This window comes from Hyalella azteca, unplaced genomic scaffold, assembly GCF_000764305.2.
Source record: "Hyalella azteca isolate HAZT.00-mixed unplaced genomic scaffold, Hazt_2.0.2 contig5528, whole genome shotgun sequence".
Classification (NCBI taxonomy): Eukaryota; Metazoa; Arthropoda; class Malacostraca; order Amphipoda; family Hyalellidae; genus Hyalella; species Hyalella azteca.
This window is the reverse complement of record NW_025935716.1, coordinates 230434-244555: the sequence shown is the minus strand read 5'-3', so window position 1 is coordinate 244555 and position 14122 is coordinate 230434. Positions and strand designations below refer to the sequence as shown.

At 39.8% G+C, this 14122-nt stretch overlaps 1 protein-coding gene across 1 annotated transcript in view; it reads left to right on the top strand.

Moving 5' to 3' along the window:
- Positions 1–14122, top strand: part of LOC108682039 (titin) — a 182954-nt gene that overhangs the window by 144686 nt on the left and 24146 nt on the right. Inside the window, exons 113-121 of the mRNA XM_047880517.1 lie at positions 7891–7932; positions 8620–8739; positions 9485–9637; positions 10556–10728; positions 11838–12013; positions 12597–12765; positions 13059–13226; positions 13455–13573; positions 13914–14090. Coding sequence (XP_047736473.1) covers positions 7891–7932; positions 8620–8739; positions 9485–9637; positions 10556–10728; positions 11838–12013; positions 12597–12765; positions 13059–13226; positions 13455–13573; positions 13914–14090 — 1297 coding nt within the window. The remainder of the gene's footprint in view (positions 1–7890; positions 7933–8619; positions 8740–9484; positions 9638–10555; positions 10729–11837; positions 12014–12596; positions 12766–13058; positions 13227–13454; positions 13574–13913; positions 14091–14122) is intronic.

Below are 14122 nucleotides of genomic sequence, written 5' to 3'. Positions count from 1 at the left end.
CTGAAACTTTGCATGCCAAGGGTGTTATTGCTCCAAGAAACGTAGCTTCTGTTTCGGAAACTCAAATTACGGAGAAAGAGATAAATCAAGCAAGACAGTTTATTGAAGAAGTTCACGCTGGAGTGTCAATGCAAGAATCTAAATACGTGACTGTTTACGATGTTCCTATTAACACCAAAGAAGGAAACCTTGTCGTGGAAACCCCACAGTTAGCAAATCTTAGCTCAGCTGAAGTCTTACGTCCTTTGAACGTCGCTAACGTTGATGATACCGCAGTCTCTGAAAGGGAAGAAATAATGGATCTTACTGTATCATCATCTCAAGCTCGCAGAGTTCTGGAAGAAGTATGCTCCGTCTTGATAACTGAAATTGACATCAGTGAGATTGAACAACCGACGGAAGATTCGTTGCCTAAGGAAAAAACTGCTCAAGCCACGCCAGTTTTGATGCCGATGCAGTCTGTTAGTGTGTCAGACAATGAAGTGATTGAAAATGAACTACCTACTCCTTGCCAGAAAGTGAAAGATACATCCGCAAGTGTTGAATTGGAAACTCACAGGCACAGAGAAACTGCCGAAATACAATCAATGGGGGTAATAAAAGATTTCACATGCATGCATCCCAACAAAGAGAAAGGTACTGTTGTACTGGAACCTTCTTCACATCTTACGAGAACAACCCAAATTGTGTCTGAGAGCGTTATTGAAAATGAAGAACCAATCAAAACAGACATTTCACATGCTCACACTGTTCTCGATGAAAATGAAACTGTTTTCATTTCAAGCATTTTAATGTTCGATCAGACTGATACTGTGAAAGATGAAGTCAGACCCACTCTTGAGAAAGCACTTCGTACCCAGCCGTCGAGTGAGCACATCCTCATAACCGAAGTGCAAGTTGACCAGGATTCAACATTCAGAAAGAATGAGTACATGACCGATAAAGCGATAACATCATTTGATGCGCAGAGGCCGGTAACAGTATCCTCTGTTTTTATTCAAGAAACATGCGAGGAAAATGGCCGCCCAACATCTCGCAAAGAGACTGCCCAGTCCGTACCATATTTGCAAGAACACCTTGCTGTTTCTGAAATGAAGGTTCAAGAATCGACGGGAGACGTAATTGTTTCTAAACCGTCTGCAGAATCAGCGAAGCGCTCCATTAGTGTGCAAGAATCTGTAATCGTATCTCAGGTATGTGGATCGGAGACTCCTGGAGACGTAGAAATTCTTCGACCGCTAGAAGATTCAGCTAAAATCTTATTTGGACCCCAAGAGGCTCTAGTCGTTTCTGAAACATTGTCGGAAGAAGGATTGGCAAAGAAAATCGTTCAAATAGAAGAAGCTCAAGCTAAGTCAACTACTGATCAACGATCATCAGTTCAGGTTCAAACTGCAGAAATTCACGAAGAAGTGGTGCACCTAGGTGATTTTGTCACCGAACAAATAAGCCCTGAAATTCGGGAAGTGGAAGTTCTCAACACTCCTTCAATTTCTGAAGTGCAGTCACAAGTTAACGAAGCAATGCCCAAAGCGAAGAAACGTCAACCAGAGGCCTCGAAAGAGAAGAGAAGTGCCTGTGATTTGCTCGAAGTTACAGAAGAGGCGAGAGAGTTCATCACTGAAGGGAATGAAAGTGGCAGAGCAATTGCAACCGTTATTGAAGGTCTTCAACGTGCTGAACAAGAGGATGTTCTTGTGCTAAAGGCTCCTCAAAAATCTCGGGACGTTCTCGAAATTCTAGAAGAACAGCAAGTCAGTGATATCAAAGTTACGAAAAGTAATAAAATCGAGCCGCAACGAATGCGAACAGAAACTATTGATGTTCAAAATGAGAGCCATCCTCTTGTGGGGACTGATCTAGAAGAAAAAGAAATAAACATAAAGTTCATGGCAAAAAAGCTTAATAAATCTAAGAAAGAAATTAGCGCAGAGGAAAGTGAGGTAGTCGAAGAACTGACAGCGGAGGACATTGAATTCGATAAACCCGAATACGCACACGCAATACTAGTTATCGAAGAAGAATTTAAAGTTGAACTGTCGTCAATCAAACCTGATGAACTTATTGCAGAAGAGATTTCCGAGAAAATCGAAGAAGATATGGATGACAAGACAATTTGCCTTAAGCTATTACAAAAAACTCACGAAAAACCTAAAATGAAGAAAATAGTTGAAGAAATTAATAATGAAGTTTTCAATATCGAAGAACACGAAGCTGCACCGAATAAATTCGTTTTAGTAAACGAGGTCGTAGAAGAAAACTTTGAAGCTAAACCATTCACGGTAAAAACTCAACTCGAAGATATGACGGTGGGAAGAATAGTTGATATTCCTTCAAAAGTTGCTGTGGAAGAGCCACAAACAGTTCAGGTTGAACCTGCTCCCGTTAGTGAGGTCAGCGAGAGGGAAATTCCCGAGAAAAAACCTCTCAGTGAGAAACCTGAAAAACTGAATATCGAGCTTGTTGAAGAAGTAGAGGTGTTACTGAGATTCCCTGGAGAAAAAGAAGTCAAGAAGCCAACTCAAGAAATATGTGAAGAAATTCAGCCATCAAATGTTGGAGAAAAGATAGATCTAGAGAGTAGACCCCTGCCACGGAAATCTCAAATAATTGTAGAAAAATCCAATGATGTTATCGCACCGGAACAACCGGTCGAAGTAGAGAAAAAGCTGGATGTGAAACTGCCTACGAAAAAGCCCAAAAAGCTGAAGGCAGAATTGATGGAGGGATCTGTCGATGTCATGGTGAAAAAACCTGAATTAATGGAACCTGATAAAACACAAATGGCAGAAATAGAGGAAAACGTGGATGTGAAGCTGCCTTTGAAGAAGCCCAAAAAACTGAAGGCAGAATTGATCGAGGAACCTGTCGATGTTGTGAAAAAACCTGAATTAGTGGAACCTGATAAAACACAAATGGCAGAAATAGAGGAAAACGTGGATGTGAAACTGCCTTTGAAAAAGCCCAAGAAGCTGAAAGCAGAATTGATCGAGGAATCTGTCGATGTCATTGTGAAAAAACCTGAATTAGTGGAACCTGATGAAACCCAAATTGCTGAAATAGAGGAAAACGTGGATGTGAAACTGCCTTTGAAAAAGCCCAAAAAGCTGAAGGCAGAATTGATCGAGGAACCTGTCGATGTCATTGTGAAAAGACCTGAACTGGTGGAACCAGATAAAACAAAAATTGTCGAAATAGAGGAAAACGTGGATGTGAAACTACCTGTGAAAAAGCCCAAAAAGCTGAAGGCAGAATTAAACGAGGAATCTGTCGATGTCATTGTGAAAAAGCATGAATTAGTGGAACCTGATAAAACACAAATTGCAGAAGTAAAGGAAAACGTGGATGTGAAACTACCTTTGAAAAAGCCCAAGAAGCTGAAGGCAGAATTGATCGAGGAATCTGTTGATGTCATTGTGAAAAAACCTGAATTGGTGGAACCTGATGAAACACAAATTGCGGAAATAGAGGAAAACGTGGATGTGAAACTGCCTTTGAAAAAGCCCAAGAAGCTGAAGGCAGAATTGATCGAGGAACCTATGGATGCCATTGCGAAAAGACCTGAACTGGTGGAACCTGATAAAACCCAAATTGCGGAAATAGAGGAAAACGTGGATGTGAAACTGCCTTTGAAAAAGCCCAAAAAGCTGAAGGCAGAATTGATCGAGGAACCTGTGGATGCCATTGCGAAAAGACCTAAACTGGTGGAACCTGATAAAACACAAATTGCAGAAATAGAGGAAAACGTCGATGTGAAAGTGCCTGTGAAAAAGCCCAAAAAACTGAAGGCAGAATTGATCGAGGAATCTGTCGATGTCATTGTGAAAAAACCTGAAATGTCGGAACCTGATAAATCACAATGTGTCGAAGTAGAGGAAAACGTGGATGTGAAACTGCCTTTGAAAAAGCCAAAAAACCTGAAGGCAAAATTGATCGAGGAACCTGTCAATGTTGTTGTGAAAAAACCTGAATTAGTGGAACCTGACAAAACACAAATGGCAGAAATGGAGGAAAATGTGGATGTGAAACTGCCTCTGAAAAAGCCCAAGAAGCTGAAGGCAGAATTGATCGAGGAATCTGTCGATGTCATTGTGAAAAAACCTGAATTGGTGGAACCTGATAAAACCCAAATTGCAGAAATAGAGGAAAACGTGGATGTGAAACTGCCTTTGAAAAAGCCCAAAAAGCTGACGGCAGAATTGATCGAGGAATCTGTCGATGTTATTGTGAAAAGACCTGAACTGGTGGAACCTGATAAAACACAAATTGTCAAAATAGAGGAAAACGTGGATGTGAAACTGCCTGTGAAAAAGCCCAAAAAGCTGAAGGCAGAATTGATCGAGGAATCTGTCGATGTCATTGTGAAAAAGCCTGAATTAGTGGAACCTGATAAAACACAAATGGCAGAAATAGAGGAAAACGTGGATGTGAAACTGACTTTGAAAAAACCCAAGAAGCTGAAGGCAGAATTGATCGAGGAATCTGTCGATGTCATTGTGAAAAAACCTGAATTGGTGGAACCTGATAAAACACAAATTATCGAAACAGAGGAGAATGTGGATGTGAAACTGCCTTTGAAAAAGCCTAAAAAGCTGAAGGAAGAATCAATCGAGGAATCTGTCGATGTCACTGTGAAGAAACCTGAATTGGTGGAATCCGATAAAACACAAATTGTCGAAATAGAGGAAAAAGTGGATGTGAAACTTCCTTTGAAAAAGCCCAAGAAGCTCAAAGCAGAATCGATCGAGGAATCAGTCGATGTAATTGAGAAAAAACCTGAATTGGTGGAACCTGATAAACAACAAATTGTCGAAATAGATGAAAACGTGGATGGGAAACGGCCTTTGAAAAAGCCCAAAAAGCTGAAGGCAGAATTGACCAAAGAATCTGTCGATGTCATTGTGAAAGAACCTGAATTGGTGGAACCTGATAAAACACAAATTGTGGTTCCCGAGGAAAACGTAGATGTGAAACTGCCTGTGAAAAAGCCCATAAAACTGACGACAGAATTGGTCGAGGAATCTGTCGATATCATGGAGGAGAAGCCTGATATAACACAAATTGTTGATAGAGACGAAAATGTGGATGTGAAACTGCCTTTGAAAAAGCCCAAAACACTGAAGGCAGAATTGATTGAGGAATCAGTCGATGTCATTGTGAAAAAACCTGAATTGGTGGAACCTGATAAAACACAAATTGTCGAAATAGACGAAAACGTGGATGTGAAACTGCCTTTGAAAAAGACCAAAAAGTTGAAGGCAGAGTTCATCGAGGAATCTATTGATGTCATTGTGAAAAAACCTGAATTGGTGGAACCTGATAAAACACAAATTGTCGAAATGGACGAAAACGTGAACGTGAAACTGCCTTTGAAAAAGCCCAAAAAGCTGAAGGCAGAATTGTTCGAGGAATCTGTCGATTTCATTGTGAAAAAACCTGAATTGGTGGAACCCGTTAATACACAAATTTGTGACATCGAGGAGGACGTAGATGTGAAACTGCCTGTGAAAAAGCCCAAAAAACTGACGACAGAATTGGTCGAGGAATCTGTCGATGTCATTGTGAAAAAACCTGAAATGGTGGAACTAGATAAAACACAAATTGTAGAAATGGAGGAAAACGTGGATGTGAAACTACCTTTGAAAAAGCCCAAAAAACTTGAGGAAGAATTGATCGAGGATTCTGTTGACGTTAAACTGTATAATAAAGTGCCAAAACAAATCAAAGAAGATTTGATCGAAGAATCAGGAGATATAACTTTGAAAAAGCCAGAATCAGTAGAGCTTGAAACGCCTCAGATGGTTAAGATCGATGAAAGTGCAGAAGTGAAGACGGTCAAGAAGCCGAAGGCGAGAGAATTGATGAAAGAGTCCGCTGAGGTAACTTTGAAGAAATTCCAATCCATAGAACCTGAAAAACCACAAATGGCGGATTTCGAAGATAATATTGAAGTGAAATTGCCACTCAAGAAGACCGAGCATCCAATGGTTAACGAGTCAATTGATTTGCCCATGAAATTGCGTGAGCCTGATAGCTTAACTGTTGAAGAGTCTCAGTCAGTTACAATTCGAAAACGATCGAAGCCTAAGCAAATTGTGAGCGATGAACAAAATGTTGATATCGATGTCGAGGCCAAAAAGCCTGAGACATCAATATTGGAAGAAATTTCTGAATTTGATCTGAAGCATGTTTTGCCTAAGCCTTACACGGCAGACAGCGTACAAGAAGAACACCAGATAGTAGTAAAACCTGATAGCGTAGATTTTGAAAAAATAGATGAAGCAATACAGGAAGAAATCCAGTCCGTCCGTCTAATGCGAAAGCCTAAAAAGAAGTATTCCATCACTGAAGAAACTGAAACCGAGTTCATAGTGACAAAACCAGAAGTTCCAACTGAGGATTACAAAGAGTTCATGCCTGAATTGATCAAGAAAAAACACCAAGAAATAAGAGAAGATGTAAGTGTTGAAATAATGAAGCCTACTGATTATACAACAGAAGAAACAGAGGAAGATGTTAAAATAAAAATGAAAAGCGCCTCTAAGCGATATAGCGTCTCAGAAGAAACAGTAAAAAGCGAGGTTATTCTTCAGCCTGAGTTTACAAAAGAAGACTCTGACATAGTCAAAAAGCAAGAGATGGTTGAGAAAAAACTGTCGATTGGTGTCAGTCAGCCCCAGCCTGAAACGATTGAAGAAGAGACGGAATCTATCAGCATTCGTAAGCGGCCCAAGAAGAAGTCAATTATTACTGAAGAAACGGATGAACGGGTCACTGTTAGGAAACCGAGTAAGGACGAAGGCCCTCTTGCGAGCGAATTCAAATTTATCCCCAAGAATGAAAATGATAAAGAAACACATCAAGAAATCAGAGAAGACGTCGATGTCTCGATTGAAAAACCTATTGATTTCACATCGGAAGAAGCTACAGAAGAAGTTAATATTAGAATGAAGAGAAAACCTCGTCGATATACTATAGATGAAGGATCATCTGAGGGCAATATCATCATCCATTCGGAAGAAACTGAACCCGAAAGCATTGTAATGGAGTCCACAGAGGTGCTTACACAAAATGTAACAATGAAGGCAAAATCTAAGAAAAAAACTGAGGTAGAAAAACCTATGATGTCCAAGTCGCCAAGTCCTGAAGTCCCCGACGAATTCACAATAAAAAGGAAAAAGAAATCCTATGTCATTGACGACCAGGAAATCGAAGCTCAAATTAGGTTTAGAAGCAGTGAAGAAAGACGGGATAGCGATGACTTATCCGAAAGTGTCCTCTTGGGTATCAGAAGTGATACTTCGTCTGAAGATGACAGAACAGAACAAATTGAAGAGGTTGATGGTCAATTCACCTTTGTAAAGCAGCCAAGACAGGTAGAGAAGAAGGTATCCGAAGAAACCTACAGTGGGGATGTGAGGATACCAAAAGCACCTCGTCGCGCACCCTGTTTTTCTCAAGGTCAGAAATTGCTTTTCATTTCTGGCTTCTTTTTCTACGATTCAATTACGTTTTGTTCAACGCTTCGTTACGGGATATTCTTGCATGGACAACGTCTATTTATCGTTCATTCATTTCGTTTTTTCGGTTCGTGCGCGCAGATTTTACGTTTCGCGCGCTCGATTGGCAACGCGATCGTCAAAATTCTCCCGAACTCCTAATTTTCGTCGAACTTTTCTTTATTGTTCAATGTTTTTAATGTATTTCATTTGTTTTAGGTGATCGTGTTTTTATTTTTTCAATGTTTATTAATGTTATTTTTTTCAGTTTCTTCCGAATTTTCGAACTGCGTCTGTGCTGAAATGAAATTTTACCTCGTCTGAAATATTGTAAAAATATGCCATTTAACTGGTGTTGCAGAATGTACATCAATTTTTATTGAAATTTCAGAAGATAGCGGAGCTGCTGTTTCTTCGTCCATCACCATTCAAGGTTAGCCTTAAAAATGGGAAAAATATCTAGTAAAATGCAAATGTACCGGAGCGTTTTTTTGTTATCGAGCCTGCTGAATTTATGTTAAATACATTTATGCTAAAGTGACATGAATAATATGCATATTATCTGAATGCAAACTTATAACATAGCACGATTTTAATCGGAAGCTTTACCGAATATTGGTGTTAGTCCGCAGTCCCACTTTCATACTGAAATCTATTTCTAATTGCTGACAAATTAGGCATTGTCCTTGGTTTTTGTCAAACGTTGGTTAGAAATTAAATGTATGCATTCAATCAAACTTTACTATGTGAGAAACGAAGCTCCTGTCACGGTGGCTTCAATGTCATGCTTGCAGTGACAAGCTGGCGATGTCACAAATATCAATCTGTATCTCAAATGTACACGAATATGAAATTAATTAGGATGGTATCATTTCCGCGTGGAAAAAGCTAAAAGCTTCATTGTAGGCAAATGCAAAGATAGATGTAACGTTCCCTGACGAGATATTATTCTAACCTTTTTTAAGTTTCGCCTATGTTTACGCGACCAGAAAGTATTAAATAATGAGTATTTTCACTAATTACGATTAAAGTGACCTGCTAATATGCGATCTTAAAGCGATTTTGTGAATATTTGTAATAAAGATGTAAAAAAATGACGAAAAACCATATTCGGCATCAGCTGTGACGGCAAAGGAGGTGAAGGTGGGCGACATGCTGAGAGCCATCGCGACCTACGTCGCCGAGGACGACCATGAGAACTCGATGCATTTGGTCGAAGGAGAGCGAGTTTATGTCATTGGTAAGGGCCGAGCTACTTATGACGTTGTTGATAGCATGTCGGACAGGACACTTTATATATTTTAGTGGATAAAAAACGTAGTTTCTCAGTAATCAAAAAATATAACTCGGTACTCACTGCAGTGAGTGACAAAGACCGGATTTTTTCAAAATCGATGAAAACGTGAAGTCACTGACAGACAGACAGACGGACGTACATGACGAGCACAATAGCGTTTTTTCCGTAAATGAGAAAATGCGCTAAAAATGATTGATAGGTGCACTTAAGCTAAGATTTGTTTGGTAGTTATGAGATAATGTCTAAAGCATTAAGAGGGAATTATCTGGAGAATATATGTGCCCAATAATCGATCGGTCCATACTTTGATGTGGATTGCATAAAAGGCTCCTGGAAAATACCACTAACTTCTAATTTCAGTGCAAAAAGTACTCTAGGTTACGGACAAAAATTCATGTTTAAAACAAAAATCAGCAGTGATGTTTCAAGTTCGATTAATTGGCAAGGATCTTTAGTCATTTAATTGGAATATAGCTGTTTATTTGCACAATATTATTATATTAGCATAGCATTATACTTCTGATGAAGATTTTGAATTGAAAATAGGAAGTATAACCTTGTAAATCGAATTTGATTTTATTGTATCGAATCAAACAATCTGTGTATCAAGGACATATAAATTTTTAACTGGCCAAGAATTCAATAACTAATCATACAGGAATAATAATAAAGAAGTAAACAATTGCAGAATCGAGCGACCATGACTGGTGGTTCGTAGAGAAGCACCTGACGAAGGAGCGTGGATATGTGCCGTCCAAAATGCTCTCTGTCGACGCCGACTACACTCACTACGTGCGCCGGCGGCTCGAGGAGAAGATCAGCTCCTTGCCTGTCTTTGAAAGTAAGGGATTTGCCTGTCTTTGAAAGTAAGGGATTTGCTTGTCTTTGAAAGTAAAGGACTTGCATGTCTTTGAAAGTAAGGGCCTCCTTGCCTGTCTTTCATAGTAAGGGCCTTGCCTGTCTTTGAATAAGGGCCTTGCCTGTCTTTGAAAGTAAGGGCCCTGCCTGTCTTTGAAAGTAAGGGACTTGCATGTCTTTGAAAGTAAGGGCCTCATTGCCTGTCTTTGATAGTAAGGGCCTTGCCTGTTTTTGAAAGTAAAGGCCTTGCCTGTCTTTGAAAGTAAGGGCCTTGCCTGCCTTTGAAAGTAAGGGCCTCCTTGCCTGTCTTTGAAAGTAAGGGCCTTATCTGTCTTTGAAAGTAGCTAGGTGCCATGCCTGTCTTTGAAAGTAAGGGCATTGCCTGCCTTTGAAAGTAAGGGCCCTGCCTGTCTTTGAAAGTAAGGGCCTTGCCTGTCTCTGAGAGTAAGGGCCTTGCCTGTCTTTGAAAGTAAGGGTCTTGTCTGTCTTTGAAAGTAAGGGATTTGCTTGTCTTTGAGAGTAAAGGCCTGGCCTGTCTTTGAAGAAATTGCACCTTTCAATTTATTCGGGGATATTATAACTCTAATAATAAATTTACATGTTTACCTAAGTGTTTCAGTGTCATTTAAATGGTTTTCGCAAAACTGTGCAGGAGTTCCCTGTAAATATTGCTTTAACTCAAGTTTCAGTTTATGAAATTATTACTTTTTCAGTACTGGAAATCTAGCGTCCTTCCAATGTATAACACTCCAGAACTAGTGAACTTGATATTATGAATTCAAATGTTGTTATTGAATGCTTGGAATCTACGATACTTCCATTTTGCACATCAATAAATATCCATAAAGCTGCCAAGCTCGCCTGCACATTCTACAGTCCTCACAATTTTTACTTGGCACAGAGCTGAAGAAGGGTCAGAAGGCCGAGGCCCCGAAGATAACTCACTTTTTGGAGTCTCAAACGGTGGCCGATGGTCAGGAGGTGCAGTTTGTCGTGAAAGTCCAAGGCACCCCGAGGCCCAACGTGACCTGGTTCAGACAGACGGCAATTATCAAACCTTCCGAGGAGTTCCAGGTTAGAAATTTTGAATATTTAAATTTTACCATTGGTCGTTGTTGTCATATCTGACTATTTAGATCAGATTCATGTCAAAGTTAGTATGATTGATACATGATCTAATTTAATGTTCTATTCCGAGGGTTAAACTTCAAACTATGTCTCATAATATACTGCCGAAGACTCTCATAGTACCGAGTTCTGCTAATAATATTCCAATAATTTCTAGCATAGGCTTTTCTGAAACCAATAGAGACTGGTAACACAAAATGGGGTGCCGGAGTGGTGGGACTGTAGGCAGTCCTAGCTCGAGACACTCTTCTCTTAATTTAAAGCCGTATATTTTTTACCCCGGATGAGCATCATGGAGATAATCGTCACGCTAATATCATCAATATATCAACAAACTTTTATTTAAACAATCCTTTCGTATCTAGTGGATAGAGCGTCTAAGTTAAATCTCCAAGATGGGCCCTTTAATCATATGGACCAAATATAGTGAGGCCCCTGACCCGTTTTATCCTGACCTCAAATAATTGCTTCGTGATTTTCCTCCATCCGATATGGTCTATCGTATGATGAAAACCGGACCTCATTGAGTTATGTTTCAAATCAAAACGACCAACACGGTGAGGCAGTGTTTTACATTAAATACCACTCATGACTTATTTCTCACACAGGTGTTCTACATTAATCACAGGTGTTCTACATGACTTTATTTCTCGCACAGGTGTCCTATATTATGTTCCATTCATGACATTTTTATTCCTCCCACAAGTGCTCTACATTATATTCCACTCATGACTTCATTTCTCACACAGGTGTTCTACATTGTATTCCATTCATGACTTATTTCTCACACAGGTGTTCTACCTTATAAAAATAAAGTCTTAATTGCTATATGATAGACTTTATTTATTGTTCATAACTTTAACACACTTTTCTCACACAGGTGTTCTACATTATATTCCATTCATGACTTATTTCTCACACAGGTTTTCCACATTATATTCAATTCATGACTTTATTTCTCACACAGGTGTTCTACCCTATTGAAATAAAGTCTTTATTTTTATAAGGTAAACTTTATTTATTATTCATAACTTTAACACACTTTTCTCACACAGGTGTTCTACTCAGAAGACAACACGGCAACGCTGCTGATCAAGGAGGTGTTCCCAGAGGACGCTGGACTCTTCACGTGCGTCGTCAAGAACTTGGCGGGCTACGCCATGAGCGAGGCCGAGCTCGTGGTAGACGGTCCCGTGAGTGACCACGGCTCCGACACCATGCTCGCCTCCAGGCACGGGCTTTCTTTGTTATCTTTAGCTGAAAATGTAGGAGAGATATTCGTACATTGGAATATATACTGTATACACTTAGGAAGAAATATTTTTAAAGCCTTACTTGGAAGATGTTCTTCTCATAATCATAAAACAAATAGTTAATGTAATCTTTTTTGACCTGCCTCGGCCAAGATCTCCAATATTTACCTTAGACTGTAATGTTTGACACCATATTTTGTAACGTTTAATTCTCGCCTCATGGTATTGTTCACTCCATTGTATCGTTTCACTTCCCTCTCATTGTACCGTTTGACTGCCTCTATGTCACTCTGTGTAACACCTCTAATGTTGGGGTCTTCGATTCTTCTGCTACTGCAAAGTACAACCCCTATTTTACCATTCGACCTTTGTCTTTATTGTGTGGTACTGTTCGATCTTTCTCCTATTGTAGTGGTAGCATCCCATGCAACCGACTTTACAGCTCGACTAATCTGCAATATTGTATACTGTTATTCCACTTATTTCATCTATTATACTGCTATTTCACCTATTATTTTGTATTGTTTGACGCCCTTATCATTGCAATTCTACGCCATACAGGAGGAGCCTGAGCCGCGACTCGTCCGTGTGCGACACCATGGAGGGCATCCCCCCCACCTTCGCCATGAAGACCATCAACAAAACATGCGAGGAAAACGCTCAATTTGAAGTCGACGTCAGACTTGTTGCTATACCAGAGCCCGAGATTGTTTGGAAAAAGGATGGCTTGGTGAGGAATCTTTTTTATTTTTACTGGTTGGATGCGTTAATGAAAATTTGCCTGATTAGATTAAGTATTCCGGTTATTTCGATCTCATTATGCGACCTAGAGTATAGATATGCGTCTCACTGTTTTTCATTCTGGATCATCAATTTGTGTGAATAAATGCGATTCTACTTTTCGTCTGACCTGCATAGTCGGTTTTTTTAATTTTTTTTTACGTCCACAAATCTACTTCGTATGATCTGCTATAAACCATTTATATTATTTGATTGGTTTGAACTTTGTGCCTGTTCGTACAGATCCTCCGAGACTCAAACCGCATCAGGATTGTTCGCCAGAAAGACGTTCATGCGTACAGGTCAATTATCCTGATCAAAGGCACTAGGAAAGAGGATGAAGGAGAATACCAAGTTTACTGCAAGAACAGGGAGGGCGAAGCCAAGTGTTCGATCTTCCTTAAGATCACGGTACTTTGAACGCTTCATTAACCAATCATAATTTCGATATGTTAGGTATTTTGTTGATGGTTAATTGCCTTATTGCTCTCTAAATTATCAATTCATATTTTCCATTGACGCTTGAGTTTGAAAAATATATGAAGAATATTTTTTAAATGTTAAGTGAGAGAGTTAATATATTTTACACATATTTCATCTCCTAAAAATACCTCTAATTTCACCGCGTGATCAAAACAGGCTCCCGAAGAGCCCGTGTTCGAGGAGCTGTTCAGCGACACCACCGTCGAGGAGCTCGGTACCATACGGCTCGTGGCTCGTATACGGGGCATTCCCACCCCAGACATCACTTGGAGCCGGCAAGTCTCGTATTTATTTATTGGTGTCTTGTTTTATAGAAATTCCTATCTCTCACTTGATCACCTTCTACACGATACTCCCTTTTAAGCGCATTTTCTCATTTATGGAAGAAAGGCGCTATTGTGCTCGCCATGTCCGTCCGTCTGTCCGTTCGTCCGTGACTTCACGTTTTCGTCGACGAGAAAATGCGCTCTCTGTCACTCACTGCAGTGAGTACACTGAGTTATATTTTTCTATGGAAGAAAAATTTTTTATTTATATAATTACGAAGAAATTCCCCAGGTAAACTAACCATTATATTAAACTATATATTTTAAATCCACAATGAAAAATGTTCAGGAACGGCAAGAAGATAAAGCTGGAAAATAACGTGATCGCGCGCTATGGGGATGAGGTGGCTGTACTGGAGGTGCAGCACGCAAGTAAGAGCGACGCTGGCAAGTACGTCTGTACGGCCACCAACAAGATGGGTAAAGTGTCGCACTCTGCGAACGTCACCGTCGGCAGTGATGTCGTGTAAGTTCTCCTCGTATAGTTCTTATATTTAA